The sequence below is a fragment of the Haliotis rufescens genome, unplaced genomic scaffold, assembly GCF_023055435.1.
Source record: "Haliotis rufescens isolate VD_foot unplaced genomic scaffold, xgHalRufe1.0.p SCAF_23, whole genome shotgun sequence".
NCBI classification, from domain to species: Eukaryota; Metazoa; Mollusca; class Gastropoda; order Lepetellida; family Haliotidae; genus Haliotis; species Haliotis rufescens.
The window spans coordinates 12,344,496-12,361,251 of NW_025963924.1; the positions used below are offsets into that span (position 1 = coordinate 12,344,496).

At 38.7% G+C, this 16,756-nt stretch overlaps 1 protein-coding gene across 5 annotated transcripts in view; it reads right to left on the reverse strand.

Annotated features, from left to right (window-relative positions):
- Positions 1–2,343: 2,343 nt before the first annotated feature.
- Positions 2,344–16,756, reverse strand: part of LOC124133089 (GRAM domain-containing protein 4-like) — a 78,777-nt gene continuing 64,364 nt past the window's right edge. For 4 of the 5 annotated variants that reach the window (XM_048401795.1, XM_048401791.1, XM_048401793.1 and 1 more), the window contains exons 16-19: positions 15,116–15,206; positions 13,502–13,583; positions 13,145–13,213; positions 2,344–6,603 (exon numbers count right to left, since the gene is read on the reverse strand). In XM_048401795.1, coding sequence (XP_048257752.1) covers positions 6,427–6,603; positions 13,145–13,213; positions 13,502–13,583; positions 15,116–15,206 — 419 coding nt within the window. In that variant the 3' untranslated portion in view covers positions 2,344–6,426. Of the gene's footprint in view, positions 6,604–9,629; positions 9,808–13,144; positions 13,214–13,501; positions 13,584–15,115; positions 15,207–16,756 lie in introns of all 5 variants that reach the window. The other variant, XM_048401794.1, reaches the window with a different exon arrangement.

Sequence of the window (16,756 nt, forward strand, 5' to 3'; positions counted from 1 at the left end):
TGTTAGCTTCATAATAAACTCAATCAATCAATCAATCAATCAATCAATCAATCAACCAACCAACCAACCAACCAACCAACCAACCAACCAACCAACCAACCAACCAACCAACCAACCAACCAACCAACCAACCAACCAACCAACCAACCAATCAATCAATCAATCAATCAATCAATCAGTTCCTGCTTTGAAAAAGTGTTCAGCTGTCACGTTACAATATCAGGACTAAGAATTTTAAAAAATCGGTTTAAGGAAATTGAATAAAAACTTTTGTGTGTACAATAAACATTTTCTTTTTCTACGGCATCATTTAATCCTCCAAGAGCAAATACTAAAACAGAAACTCTCATTTTCAGTGTTATGTTTGAAATGATCTAACCATGGAGACACCTTGATCTACGTATTGGCGAATCCAAGGGACTCTTGGGAATATACTTTGAAAGAAAATCTGGTCTGTCTGAATATTGATTGTATTTCTTATCCATATCAATATCTATATCAGAACAAAAATATCAGATAAATCTGGCACCCATTTCAAAATAATCAGTCTCAATTCTTCAATTCATACTTAGATACATTCAGTAAGACTTGCAGAGGATATTATTTGAGTCCACAATTATTTATCCCAAAACAAATACAACCGATTGTTAACAAATATACTGACACACAATGAAAACATATTATCAATTTTACCTCAAAGATAAAAAACAATTTAAGCAGTAAATTTTTCCTCGCATGACAAGAAAATGTTTGTGAGACAAAAATGACATTGTTGTGTTTGATTATCTCATGCCTAAATACACACTACACTACAATTTAATTTGATTTTTGCGGCCATTTTGTCAAATAATAAAAAAAATTGAATATGTGTTTTCAAAGTGTTTCAGTGTAAAAATAGTTTAGCTTAAGGTACGGAGACAATGGCTTGCTGTGACTACAACACACAACATCACACACGGACAGCATTCACTGAATCAAAGACGGTAATCACATATTTGACTAAATCATAATAAAATGAAATAAAATCTCATAAAATAGCTCAAGCTTAAAATATATGAAAAATAACATTGGTCACATTTTATGCTTTGAGCAAACAAAATAAAAGCTATAGAAAACTCTTGTCTGCTGTAAAATTGCATTAAATTGTATCAATATGAATCATACGATTGACTTGTCTTGGTATTTACATACTAAATATTTGAACTTAGTGTCAATATGAATCATAAACGTTGAGATGTATTTTGAATTTTCTGTTCTTCAAACACACAGGATTACTCCAAACATCTATATCTAGTCACGTTCCAAACATCATATTCTGAGCAGGAAGATCACATTACGAACAGAATGACTGATGGCCAACCATCTTGTCAGTTACACGTACTACGAACACTGATGATAGTTGTGTGTTGCTGTATAAAAACAAATGCAGAGCTACAGATAAGCTGCGTATTTGCGTAAAATACCCCCCCAAATATTTAAAACCAAATTACTTGCAAGTAACTTGCGAACAGAAATGCTGCATAAATGAAAAACTCAAATTATAAAAACAGCACTCGTAAATACCCAAATGAAGCTTTTTCAGCATGCATACAACAGAGCTCATTTATGAAACACAATTACGAGCTAATTTACTGAGTCCTGCCTATATTTAGAACCATATACATCTAAAACATTATTTATTTTTTTTGAAATCTCAAAATGTGTAGTCATTTTGGAAAAAACCAAAAGGGCGATGAATAGATGAGTGAAAAAATATAGGTTACCCAATGAAAAATGTGATAACCCAATTAAAAAAGAAACCTTCGAGTAAAAACTCAGTTGCTCAAAAAGTCATCTGGAGCTCTGCAAATGGCAAGTCACTATATGGCTGAAATATTGCCGATGTGACGTAAATTCTTAAATCACACTGCAAATGGCAACATAATCATGATAACAAGCTTCTGTTGTGTACACACAACACCATGGTCAAGGCAATACAACTATACAGACGCATTTGTAATGAAAAAATATATGGAGGTGACATTTGATTGGCTAACCAAGTCTTTGGAACCCTAAACCCCAAAATACACAGGCCAGGCTCACTAACAGACTACTGTTTCCAGGTTGGCTGAAAATAGCATGGGCAATGTGAAGTTATTATTATTGATGTATCTATCTATCAGAAATGACTTCAACATGTTTCGCCTTTATGGAGTTATTAACGTAAAAACGACCCGTGAAGACCCGGGTTAGAATCAGTCTTCAGCAACCCATGCTTGTCGTAGGAAACGACTAAAGGGATCGGGTGGTCAGGTTCACTGACTTGGTTGATGCATGTCATCGTATCCCAGTTGTGTAGATCAATGCTCATGATGTCAATCACTGGATTGTCTGGTCCATACTCGATTACTTACAGACCGCTGTCATGTAGCTGGAATATTGCTGAGTGCGCTCTTCAACAACAAACAAACAAACAAATAACATAAAAACCCTTGTTCATGCTACACAAATAAACAGAGTGACACTATATTTTTACATTTATACCTCCATAAAAGCAAAAATAGTCACTTTTTAAATAAATAGTTCCCCAACAAAATGTTAATGATGAAGTGACACACATTGTTGGTCATGCAGATATTAGATATGCATGTTTTGTGGTGAATGTTTTAGTTAGTATTTATCAACAAAAAAATAGTACTTTTGACATTTTCTTTCAATACCTCATATCTGAGGGTTGAGCCATAAATGTTTCTGACAAGACATGGAAGTATTCAACCAGGCTGAAACTAATCTGGCTTTCTCCCGTAGTGCATATATACAAGTGCATGTGTCTTGTCTGGCAATATTAACATATATCATATTACCGTAATCAGTTCAAAGACAGCCCCGGAGGCTTGACATAAAACATTTCACAGCAAATTGTTATCAGTCTGTGAAAACAGCTCTTTCAAAATGCTATAAAAAGCGATTCATACAAATAAAAACTCTATGATGACATCAACATTTTACAAAATTCATAAAACTCTGTTTTATTCTTGGCATCAGAATTTGATGTTCTTAGAAAAATAGCTTCTAAAGAATGTTGACAGCCCTATTATTCATGCACCAGCGATGTAAGTAGAATACATCAGTCATAAGGCTTTGATTATCAAGCAGCAGCTTTTAGCACATCACACTGATACGATGAGTCATGAACCTTTTCTAAAAATATGGGGATAGAAAAAATATTTCTGTTCATGAGTCTCATTTGAAAGCTATGCAATCCCATCCTGAGATATAAGAGATTTCATTCAAACAAAGTTGGACTGAATCAAACATCAAAATAATTTAATAAAAAATAAATAGAATTCAGGCAATCTTTTGATTATTATTGCTTTTAATTATAACAAATTGTATTTCCTTTTAGTGTAAAAATATTCTTGGATTAAGAGCAAAATGACATTATAAATCCTGAAAAGAAACCAGAGGTCAATGGTTAGACTTGCACAAGTCTCTAATCAATAATTATTAGTTTAAATCATAAGTTCTAGATTATGTAGAAAATAGAACAAGTTGTCCCTATAAGAGACTGGAGTCCTTACTGTCCACATATATAGACTTGCCTATTAGGAGGATAGAATTACCACACATCCATGGACCTTTCTTTCAGCAAGGCTAGTCCATGGTTAATGATCTGATAAAGAGACGCCAACTCAATTAGGCAATTAACACTACCTGTCATGATTGGGGGCTAGAATTAATAACTCAGAATGAGGAGTAGTCACCATCAGTATGATTGATTATATGATGTTGGCAAACATACTCCACTTTGGATAGGGGTATTTTTCATCTTTCCATTATGCACAAACTGTATGTTTAAATGCAGCTGACATCTAATTATCCCTGTCAAATGTTGAGTAGTATATAAAGCAATTGCATTTCATTTGATAACCCAAACCCGTCCCATCACAAGCCATAACAAGTATTAGTCAACTGATTATTAATTGGTTAGGTACACATGCATTATACCGGACACCAATCCGCCATCTTTGTTTGATGCTACCAATAAAGTATTTTGTATTTACTTTGGTAATCAAAGATTTCATTTACTTACAAAAGCATTTAATTCAAGCCGCTGAGTGGGGGACACCCCCTGTTGTTTTAGCGACGCGACAAAAATGGCGTCTGAAAAACATAGAAACCGTTACTTAGGAACGAACTACCACATCCCTTACCAAAATGGCAAAAGGTTCCGGTATACAGCATTCTTGCCACTGATTGTTTATGTGATGATGCATGTTGTGAAGTCAACGACAAGTCCAACTTCTGGTGGGTGAGTGAGTGAGTTGGGTTTAACACCGCTTTTAACATTATTCCCTAACTTAATGGTGGGAAGTCTTCAAACAAATGTGTAATATTAAAAGGGTAACATTATTTTTCAGGGCATTATGTGTAGGATAAAGCACGCCCGAGTTTTTTTAATGATATATAAAACCTGCATGGGCAGGATAAAACTGAGGAGCATCTGTCCCAAGGTTTTATCCCAAGGATAAGGGTTTTAAATATGATAAAAACCTGAGGGGAAGTGTTTTATGTAACTTATAAACCGAAAAAACAAACTTAAAAAAACATTTATCAACATTTTTATGTTTCAAACATACTTTCCATGAACCTCCCGAAACAGGCGTAAAATATCTGTTGCTGGCATACAGAACTTGAGAAAGATATTCTTAAAAGCATTGTATTCTATCAACACCTCAACACCTCTGTAGCCCAAGTACAGATACGAGGTTGCGTGTTCGATCCTCGGCAATATAAAGAAAACATTTGTCATTTGATTTTACATATCATTACATTGTGTTCAAATAAAAAATCAATTTCTAATGAGAAATATGTTACAATCTAAAGGGAAGTTGTATTAATAAAATCCCTGGGACATTACAACGTCCCTGTTCATGAGATTTAACCCGACTGGAGAACAATAGGATGAGGTCACTAGAGGTTTATTTGCAGAAGGCTGAGGTCTGACTTTATCTGCCCAATGAAGGAGGGCAGTTGAACAGATCAAGGGCTTCTGCAAATGATAATGCCCTGAAAATTAATGTTACCTTCTTTAAAATGGATAGAATATGTAGCTAATCCACAATGAACAAAACAACACAAAAGTGGTTTAGTGGCTGTATAAAAACCTCACAACAGAGGTTACTGATATCCAAACAGCAACGTCATAGAGCACTATATAGGCTGACGTCACAAACAAGAAACATTATGCCAATGACGTCACATAACAATAGAATAGATAGCAACCGCCGTTCAGGAAATGCATGCTGCTGTCAAGTTAAAGTGGCCATCAGATTCTGATAACATTCAGGCATTTTTGACATCACATAGCAATAGAATAGATAGCAACATCAAGGCATTTATATGATTCTAATAGTTTAATTTAAATGTTTGGGCAGAATTTGGTTCAAAATATTGTAACGATTCTGCCCAAATGGTAATGTTTGGGATCTGTGTACTTATGCCCTTGTTTCCGTGAGTGTATCTGCCCACCTACACAACCATCATGAAGTTCAATGGAGGACGACTCTCAGTCAGCAGCCAATAAAAAATATTTTTGTCATGTTGAGGACAATCACTAACGATAAATTCACTCATAAGGGCATGAAGGTACATATATTTACACGTTGATGGACTTGACATACAGCCTTGATGGATGTGACATGAAAGTTCAACATTGATGGACTTGGCATGAAATATTGATGGACTTGACATGAAATGTTGATGGACTTGACATGAAACATTGATGGACTTGACATGAAACGTTGATGGACTTGACATGAAAAACTGTACAGTATCAAAGCTAGCACAGCTGCCGCACTTGGATGTGGGCAGGATGTCGCAGCTATTGTCTCAGGGACCAGTCATTTGACAGTCTGAGGGTTGGGGGGCTGGTACCTTTTCTTAAGACACCATTTGTTAAAAAAGGGAGGAAAAACATTTTACAGCCTAAAACTGCTCACTGGACATGCTGGTGAATGAGTGAGGGTTAAATAGTGTGGGAGAAAAGCCTAAAGTGATGTCTACCTTAATAATTCTGTCACAAAGAATTATTAGCATTGGCAGATCCAGGGCCCTGTTCCTCAAAGCGATCTTAGCGCTAAGGTGATCGTAAGTCCCATACTTTAACATAGGCTTACGATCATCGTAGCGCTAAGATCGCTTTGAGGAACGGGGCCCAGAAGGGTAACCAAATATAGTGTAGACAACTCCCTCCCCCCCACACCCACACCACTGAGAGGGTTTTGTTATTGGACCCCTCCCTTTTGAAAATGCTGGATCCGCCCTTGCCAATCCATACCCTAGAATATCAAAGGATTTGTCCCTTATCACTAATCTCTGTAAACACACCATTCGTCAGTTGAGCTGTCTCCTTGGGCTGGCTTCGTGTAGTCCTTGTTGAGCACTTTAGTCATACGATGCACCAATACTGAAATTTTGAAACTGTTTGACCTTTCCACTATTTCTTGTAGTTGTAGTTTCTGGCAACTGCCCTGTAGCCCATGGCAACTCATTGAACAAACCATAATCTTGCATGCTGTCGAACAATTCATCTCGATTCAGCAAACCTCCTAGAATCAGCGGCTGAAATGAGACGGACATGATCTTGCTGAAATGGGTTGGACATGATTGTACTGGAAGAGTGTTTTCTTTCATATTGCTGGTGTCTGAATTAGATGAAAGGTACAAAAATAAAACCAATGTCACCTCTGATCGACTTATGAAAGAGCAATGCATCCGACAGCTTCTTTATCATTAGCAAATTGTCATTTGTTTGATGATAAAATGCTGTTAATTTAGTGTTATGCATTGTTTTCAATATGAATGGCACCAAAGTCACAGCTTTGCAGCTAACATACAAATAATTACTATTGAGGTCAATATGCGAAAACAAGGACCAGAGGACCCGACCCCTGAGGTGGTCTGCCTGGATCGCAGAAGGGGTCGGTCCTTGTTTTTGACCTTGTCAAGAGTAATCACTTGTTTTATTATACTGAAATTCCCTTTAATGTCTATGAAGTCTTTTAACCATCCTCTGTTTCTTTACAGTTACTTAGCTGCGAACTATGAAATGTTTGTACAAGAAACCATCTTGTTTTCTAGCAGACGAGTCAATATTCATCACGCGACAGGTCAATACCGATCATGTGACGAGTCAATATTCGAGGTCAGTGTCACATGATTTCGAGGTCTACATTGAAGTGTATTGTTTTGTTTGTACAGATTAACCAATGGAATTGCAAGATTTTTAATTGAGGTATAACAACAGGAAATATTGAAAATGCATGCTAACTGAGAATATTTACTTATGATAAAGATTTAACTGATATTTTGACGAGATTTACACAAGGAAACACTTAGAAAATCACTTTTTTGTCCTCCTTTAATCTACAATTCTCATGTGGCATTAATGTGAAGCTGCCATAAAAGTAGTTGTTAGGTAAAGCAAACATGGAGATTTTCGATGTATTATAACCTGCATTACAGTGAGTTAAAACTTAATGTCGCATCGGCGTTATTTCAGCCATATAGTGACGAGAACAAGTTGATATATATACAATTGAATCCTGAATGCAAACATACACATAAAAGTATTACAGTGAATACACACAGGCACATAGCTAATCCCATGCAATAATGTGCAATTGTCAGTAGTTTCAACCCAAGGTCACAGTGCAAGTCAATCAGTTAAGAACAAACACGTAACATGCTAAATTAGTCAGATTGTTCAACTGCAGCCTCACTCAAGTACCTAGGGCATGAAAGGGTGCAAGAAAAAAACTGAAAAAGGAAATGAAGTGAATACAACATTTCGCGTGTAGAGACCAAAACATAAAAGCGTTGAGAACAAACATTCATGTCTCAATCTACAATAAACAAGGGGTGATGTTCTACTGAAACACTGCATGGACCAGTGATATTCTATTGAAACACTGCATGGACCAGTGATGTTCTAATAAAACAATGCATGGACCAGTGATGTTCTATTGAAACAATGCATGGATCAGTGTTGTTCTAATGAAACAATGCATGGACCAGTGATGTTCTAATGAAACAATGCATGGACCAGTGATGTTCTATTGAAACAATGCATGGATCAGTGATGTTCTAATGAAACACTGCATGGACCATTGATGTTCTAATGAAACAATGCATGGACCAGTGATGTTCTAATGAAACACTGCATGGATCAGTGATGTTTTAAATTTAACACTGCATGGATCAGTGATGTTCTAATGAAACACTGCATGGACCAGTGATGTTCTAATGAAACACTGCATGGATCAGTGATGTTCTAATGAAACACTGCATGGACCAGTGATGTTCTAATGAAACAATGCATGGACCAGGGATGTTCTATTGAAACAATGCATGGATCAGTGTTGTTCTAATGAAACAATGCATGGACCAGTGATGTTCTAATGAAACAATGCATGGACCAGTGATGTTCTAATGAAACAATGCATGGACCAGTGATGTTCTATTGAAACAATGCATGGACCAGTGATGTTCTATTGAAACAATGCATGGACCAGTGATGTTTTATTGAAACAATGCATGGACCAGTGATGTTTTATTGAAACAATGCATGGACCAGTGATGTTCTATTGAAACAATGCATGGACCAGTGATGTTCTATTGAAACAATGCATGGACCAGTGATGTTCTACTGAAACAATGCATGGACCAGTGATGTTCTATTGAAACAATGCATGGACCAGTGATGTTCTATTGAAACAATGCATGGACCAGTGATGTTCTAATGAAACAAGGCATGGACCAGTGATGTTCTATTGTACTTCCAGTCCAAAAACATTACTTCCATACTTTTTACCTTCTTCAAGACAACTTCTTTGTGCAACAGTAACAAGCACTAAATGATACAGCCATGTTTCACAATAACCTCAAAGTGGGACCTTTCTCTTTGGACAGACAAAGCACCAAAATTTACAAAAAGCTGAATGCTGACCTTGATCTCGGCTTATTTTGACCTAAACCTTTTCAAAGCAGGGTCCAATCCTAGAGTAGGTATGTATACCAAGTTTAATGGTACACATATTACTATTTTTGTAGAAAGTGTAAGTACAAACTCTTTGTAAGTTTTGTCTATCTTGTGACCTTGACCTTTGCATGACATTTGCCAAAAGAATTCCTCAGGGCCATTTGCAAGAATGGAAGAACAATCGCTGATGTCATTAATCTTTGTTTAGTATTCATTAGAAAAATTGCTGTCAAATTCCAACAAAAACTTTCACCTTAAATTATAATTTGTCACCCAATATCAGTGTTATCATGGATTGTAACAAGTGACAATAACTGACAGCAAAATGAACAAAACAAAGGTCAAAACAATGAAACTATACTAAAAACTGACACACTGTTACGTGAGATTTTTTGAAAATACCAAACAATTATCTAACTGGGGCATTTTTACTATTACCATCAATGATTAAATCCAAACTGATGCTCAACACTGATCTTAAATTAATACAATGAAGTACGTAACTGTTACGCATGCTAGAAGCCAACAATAACATGCAAAAAACTAACGTGAAAGCACAACCAACCGAAGACCAACAACCAAACATGCAGAGACACAACTTGGTTACCATCTTGAGCAAACATTTATCTAGTAGCAGCTGTCATGGTAGCCGTAGTAGAAGTAGCTGCTGGCATTGAGGGGGGTGCTTCTGTCTCCCCTGCCCAGGATAGCTTGGCTTTACGGCCTAGGCTGAGGATGCCATCGTAGGCCTCGTCTCGATTTATCATCGCTCCAAATATATACGTCTGGAATACAGGGGGATTCAAACACATTTATCATGTGAGGGTTGATTGATAAGTTCTGAGCCTCACATAGAAGGAATTGCGTAATGGAAAAAATATTTTGGTGTGGACATGACATGATGTCATAGAGGTATATCCACAAAATCTTGAGTGATTGAGCAAATTTACAAATCAGAAAATAAGCAGGCATCTGTGACCTTTGGAAAATGGATAAACTTGAGTGAGAGAGTGAGTTGGGTTTAAGGCCGCTTTTAACAGTATTCCAGTTATATCACGGCGTGTCAGCTTAATGTGGGAGGAAAGTCCCAAGTGATGCAGGTCTTAGACCTTTACCTGGATTCGAAGCCACAATCATAAGTTTCTGGTGTTCCCAAGGGACCCAACTCTGCACAGCAGATTTGCGGTGCCTTAGACGACTGGGCCACCTGTGGCCCGACAAACTTGAGGAATGTGTATTGCAGAAACAGAGTTTAACACCCAAAGCCATCCATGAAGATATAAGCACAACACTTAGGAAGGATGCCCCTTCCTCACTAAGATACCACTGTAAAGAGTTGGGCAGCAGAGTCTAAGTGTTGCAGGGAGAGCCTTGAAGATGACCCCAGTCCTGGAAAGCAACACTGATCCAGGGAATCAGTGATGACAGACTGGCGAATGACTGAGCGTCATATTGCAAGTTCAGAAGGCATTTTCCAGGAGAGAGTACATTACATTATCCCAGAAACTTTGGCAATGAAGAAAGTTTGGTTCCACCTCTTCTGACATCTGATCAAATCACATATCTTGTGATGATCTACCTCTATTTGAAGCTGATCCAGAAAGGTTCTTGCAATGATTTGTGACTATGGATGAAACCTGGGTTCACCACTTCCAAACAACAATAAAAACAGTGGAAACATTTGACATCACCGCCGCCAACGAAGGCAAAGACTGTCCCATCAGCTGGAATGAATATAGCCTCTGTGTTCTGGAATGCCAAGCGTATTATCATAGTCGACTATCTTCCAAGATGCTACACAATAAATGGAGCACATGATGCTGCACTTTGGAGGTATTTACAGGATGAAATTAAGACTAAGAGGCATGGGAAGCTGAGAAAAGGTGGACTCTTCCAACAATACGCCATTGCACAAATCAGGCAATGTCATGCATACATCGATGTGTGGTGGCACTGAACCGCTTCAGCGCTCACAGAGACTTATTCTCATCTTGCTTCGTCAGACTAAATCTGTTCCCAAATATGAAGAAGGCTCAAGGCGAAACCCATTTCGACTCAGATGAGAACTTTTTCTACAGCCAAGAGAAGGACTTCTATGAACTGGGATAAAATCCCACTAACATCGTGGCAAAAATGTATCAATGTGGAAGGGGATTATGTTGAAAATACATCATTTTAATGTCTTTAGGTCAAATCAAGCTATGTGAGGCTCAGAACATAAATCATCCCTTGTATCTCAAAATGTATATATCTGGGACACAGAGTGATGCAGACACATATATCATCAACGGTTGTCTGAACCTGCTCAGAGGCCGATATTCAACCTCAAGTCAGTCGTAGGCACGAGTGGCCCAGTCGTCTAAGGCACCGCGATTCGCTGTGCAGAGTTGCGTCCCTTGGGCACGCCAGAAACCTATGATTGTGGGTTGGAATCCCGGTTCGCCCCGGTTATGTTTCTAGGTTTGTCAGCACCATACCCGTGCTCGTGGGTTTCACCGAAGTGGTAAACGTCTGAGACCTGCATCACTTCAGGCTTTCTTCCCACATTAAGCTGACACGCCGCGATATAACTGTAATACTGTTAAAAGCGGTGTTAAACCCAACTCACTCACTCACTCACTCACTCAAGTCAGTCAAAGGTCAGCAAAAATTACCAAATTGGAATTACAATTTCCCAATCCAAGTTATACGGTAAAAAATGATGTTATGGTTCTGTAGAAGTGACTTGTATTTCACTAAACAATTAGAGCAAAATAACAACTAAAATTCCCAACTGCCTGCCAAGATAAACCCCTGATCATGAACGACATCACTTATCAGTTGAGTGATTGAAACAGGACCATGTGAATATGCCTGCTCTACTATCTGTATGGTTTGTAAAATTAAGGAAACATTTGTAACCCACCAGGAGAGGTGAGGTGAAATGGGGTTTAACATCGCGTCCAAGATTATTGCACTTATATAGCAATGTGCAGGCACGTGTATGTGTGTGTGTGTGTGGCTGCTTGTACTAGTCCGGAGTGATGCCAATTTATAGTGCTAGCACACTGAGATTCCATGCCGCAGTTTAACATGAATACCCCTCTCAGACACAGTATAATGACTCCGAGCCGACCAGTCCTTGTTTTAGCCCCTTAATGCCGAACGCCAGACAGGGTAACAACAAGTACCATCTTTTAACTATTTTGGTATGACGTGGCTGGGGATCGAACCCCAGACCTTCCGCTCTCCGGGCGGACGCTCTACCATTAGACCACGGAGGCGGACCACCAGCAGAAAAGGGACCTTATGGGTGCTTAGGATACAACTGTGCTATGACATCATAAAGATGTTTGATGTCAACTTACTTCAGTGAAGATCGCCATGTGAGTGAGTGAGTGAGTATGGTTTTACGCCGCTTTTAGCAATATTCCAGCAATATCACGGCAGGGGTCACAAGAAATGGGCTTCACACATTGTACCCATGTCGGCAATCGAACCCGGGTCTTTGGTGTGATGAGCGAACACTTCAACCACAAGGCTACCCTGATGCCCCATTAAATTAAGAAAGGAATCAGACTCAAGTCTAGAATGATTTGGCAAGTCTAGATTGCTTCAGTGGATAATTAAGCATTGCCATTTGGATATTTTTTTATATTTTGTAGAAATATATATTTTTCGATAAGATAACTATATTACTGGGACTTAATGTCAGTCTACGGGACAGCCAAAGATCGCCATGTGTGTGGACTGTACAAAAATATTTTATTTTTCTCTCGTTCGTACGTAATTTAATAATTAATTATAATTATGATATAATTATTTCTTAAACCTTTCAGCATACATGTCTACTTTCACATCATCAGACATTGTGTCTAAAAACTGCAGTTATTACATAAACAGTTATACGTCGGAAAGCAAGTTCAAATATTTGATGTCATGTACCTCGATAATAAATATGAATTGAAGCCTGTTAATTGTATTTCTGAGTACCGAAGACACTGTAGTTCTAAAATATAATGAAAAGTCAAAATGTGATTTTTCACCAATAAGTCCCTTATGTCATGCTGGGTATCATTTCTTGACAGATTTTGTTGAAACTGTTTCAATACACATCAGGCCATGAAAGTCTTCTCCACTCACCTTGTCGGAGCCAGCAATAGCAATCTCGATGGCCATCCCTCCCCCAGGTAGCCAGGAGTAGGGCTTAGCCTGCAGGGAAAACAGAGACAAATTTGTGAAGAAATCAAATGTGCAACATCAGATGTCAGGGTGCTAGGCCATGATAAATTGAAAGTGTGCCTCAAAAGTGTGAGGCAAGAAGCACTTTATTTTTTGTAACCTGTGTGAACATTTTTAAAAAATCTATTGTAGTCTTTTTTAATATGTTTACTAATCATTATTTCTGTGATATTCGTAATTGGACAACTGTCCTTTTGTTGTTGGTATTTGACAATTTAAGCAGCAAGTAACTATATTTCTTGTCTAAACAGGACCTACCTTTTCCATTCTTGTAATGTCAGCTAATGGGATGACAATATTTTTAGGTGAAGGAGTTTTTGTTCTTTCAAAACACAGAAAACTGAAAAATAAAAGACATTAAAGTATAGACACTTGTTTCAACAGTATCAATGGCACCAATATTAGGCTTGTTCAAACTAGTATGTAACCAGATAAACAGATGTGTGACATCAACCTGGGAAAGGGCCTCCCTACATAAACAAGCATACAAATTGCCTCCATGACCATAACACAAGATGCGCAGTAAAGCAGTGCCCATGTAAAGGGAAGTAACTGTGTGGCGTATTGGATTGCATTGTTTTTAAGTATAAGGATTTTTTAAATGTTTTTTTGAAAATGGAAATAAAATCGAAACGAGCGGTAGACTTTGTGATGATGCGGTGCCTGAGAACCAAGACTATTATTTTTTTAAGCCTTACTGTAAGCTCACAGCAGTAAACTGAAGCATTATATATGTAAACTCAGTATTGACTCTTCAAATGTTACTCAAAGGTGCAGCACATTGATTGTGTTTTCGAAAGAAATGTTTCTAGGTTTGTCAGCACCAGACCCTGCTCATGGGTTTCAACCAAGTGGGAAACATCTGAGACCTGCCTTTCTTCCCACATTAAGATAACTGGAATACTGTTCGAAGCAACTCGCTCTCTCACTCACTTACTATCATAGGATATGTACAGTAAATCCTTCCCATTCCTGTGTTTCTTGGTATTTTGACTATTTACTTTAAACTCAATAAAATTTCTTCATAAACTTCAGTCAAGACATTTCTTCTATGATGGTTGCTCAAATGAATTGTCATGTTAGTAATTAACAGGGGTGACGATGACATCATTTATATGGATAACCACAAGCAAGGTGCTTTTGGGTCAAAACAAATGAAAAAGTTAAAGATTAAAGTCTTCAATTATGACATTTATTGATAGTGTCAAAATTTACTACTGTACTAATGGTATCTTGTTGATTTCAATTGTGTGGCCATGGATGATGCATCCACAATTTTAATCAATAACCACACATCTATTCATGAATCATCTTCAGATGTTATATTGAAGATGCAGGGAAGTAGGAAACCGTGGCTGGTAACTGGAATGATGCAGATGTCTGAATTGTCTCTGTCCCTGTCAAAGTCAAGCCCTACCTCAAGGTGAGAAACAGTTTCGTGACAAGCCCTACCTCCGGGTGAGAAACAGTTTCGTGACAAGCCCTACCTCCGGGTGAGAAACAGTTTCGTGACAAGCCCTACCTCCGGGTGAGAAACAGTTTCGTGACAAGCCCTACCTCCGGGTGAGAAACAGTTTCGTGACAAGCCCTACCTCCGGGTGAGAAACAGTTTCGTGACAAGCCCTACCTCCGGGTGAGAAACAGTTTCGTGACAAGCCCTACCTCCGGGTGAGAAACAGTTTCGTGACAAGCCCTACCTCCGGGTGAGGAACAGTTTCGTGACAAGCCCTACCTCCGGGTGAGATACAGTTTCGTGACAAGCCCTACCTCCGGGTGAGATACAGGTTCGTGACAAGCCCTACCTCCGGATGAGATACAGTTTCGTGACAAGCCCTACCTCGGGGTGAGATACAGTTTCGTGACAAGCCCTACCTCCGGGTGAGATACAGTTTGCCGTTCTTGAAGGCGGCGGTGAGTGACTTCTCTCTGTTGATGAGCGTACATCGCCGACCACCCTGCCACCCTGCAGTAGAAGACAAGACATGTTCACTCGGACACTGGATCGGTCATGTGGGGGATCATGTTCCCATCCTTGATTAGCCAGGTATCATATCTTGTACCACTGTGATAAATACCCCACACCCACCTGCTGTCATAGCTTTGAGTTGAGGCCAATTTATTTGGCAGAAATCTAGAAATAGCCTTCCAATCAAATTGCCCTCCTGAGCAGGAGACGTTCTGTGCAGATGTGGCAGACACAAGATCTAATTTACAACCATGGACCATGTCTATAGTGTAACTTATAAGTAATGTCGGGATTGAGTTATCGCCCTTGATGAACTGTTTGTTTACTTTAGGGTTAAGATAATGATTCTATATATCACTGATTATTAAGTTCATGTTCATGTATGGAATATAGACATATGTTTAAATGATTTTAGGTTTGGTTTGTTGTTTTACGCCGCACTCAGCAATATTCCAGCTTTATGACAGCGGTCTCTACATAATCGAGTCTGGACCAGACAATCCAGTGATTTACATCATGATAATCGATCCATAAATGGGATCGATGACATGCATCAACCAAGTCAGCGAGCCTGACCACCCGATCCCGTTAGTCGCCTTTTACGACAAGCATAGTCGCCTTTTACGGCAAGCATGGGTTGCTGAAAACCTATTCTACCCCGGATCTTCACGGGTATGTTTAAATGAAATGAATGGTCGCTTTGTATTGTATGATTATGTATGTGTATGAAACCTGTGTACTATTATTTCTATAATGTTATTGTTTTGTACATTACAGGGTGTCATTATCTACACTACTGGTAATAAAGAATCACCCTGGTAGCCTGTGTTGGACATTGTGTTTCCTATCACAACCAGGTTACAGTAAGTAGAGACTGGTGTGATGGAAATGAAGCTATGGTGGGGAATGGGTCCAGGGTATTAACACAAGGGAGAAACAATACAATGGATGATCAAGCGTGTGTCCCAATGTGCTTAGTGGACATTTGTTGACATAAGCAAACTGAATCTGAACTGGTTTCAAAACAAACTGCAACAAAGTTACTGCCCTGATTGTTGTAACTCACATACAGTTGCTAAACTAGTCTGTGTATAAATCACCAAGGTACAGACATTCAACATGTTTGAACAACTCACCTGGTACAAGACATTTAACAGGTGTGAGTCAGAACAAGTCACTTAGTACAGGACATTCAACAGGTGTTAGCTTGGATCAACTCACCTGGTACAGGACATTCAACAGGTGTCTGTTGGATCAACTCACCTGGTACAGGACATTCAACAGGTGTCTGTTGGATCAAATCACCTGGTACAGGACATTCAACAGGTGTTCGTTGGATCAACTCACCTGGTACAGGACATTCAACAGGTGTTCGTTGGATCAACTCACCTGGTACAGGACATTCAACAGGTGTTCGTTGGATCAACTCACCTGGTACAGGACATTCAACAGGTGTTCGTTGGATCAACTCACCTGGTACAGGACATTCAACAGGTGTTTGTTGGATCAACTCACCTGGTACAGCACATTCAACAGGTGTCCGTTGG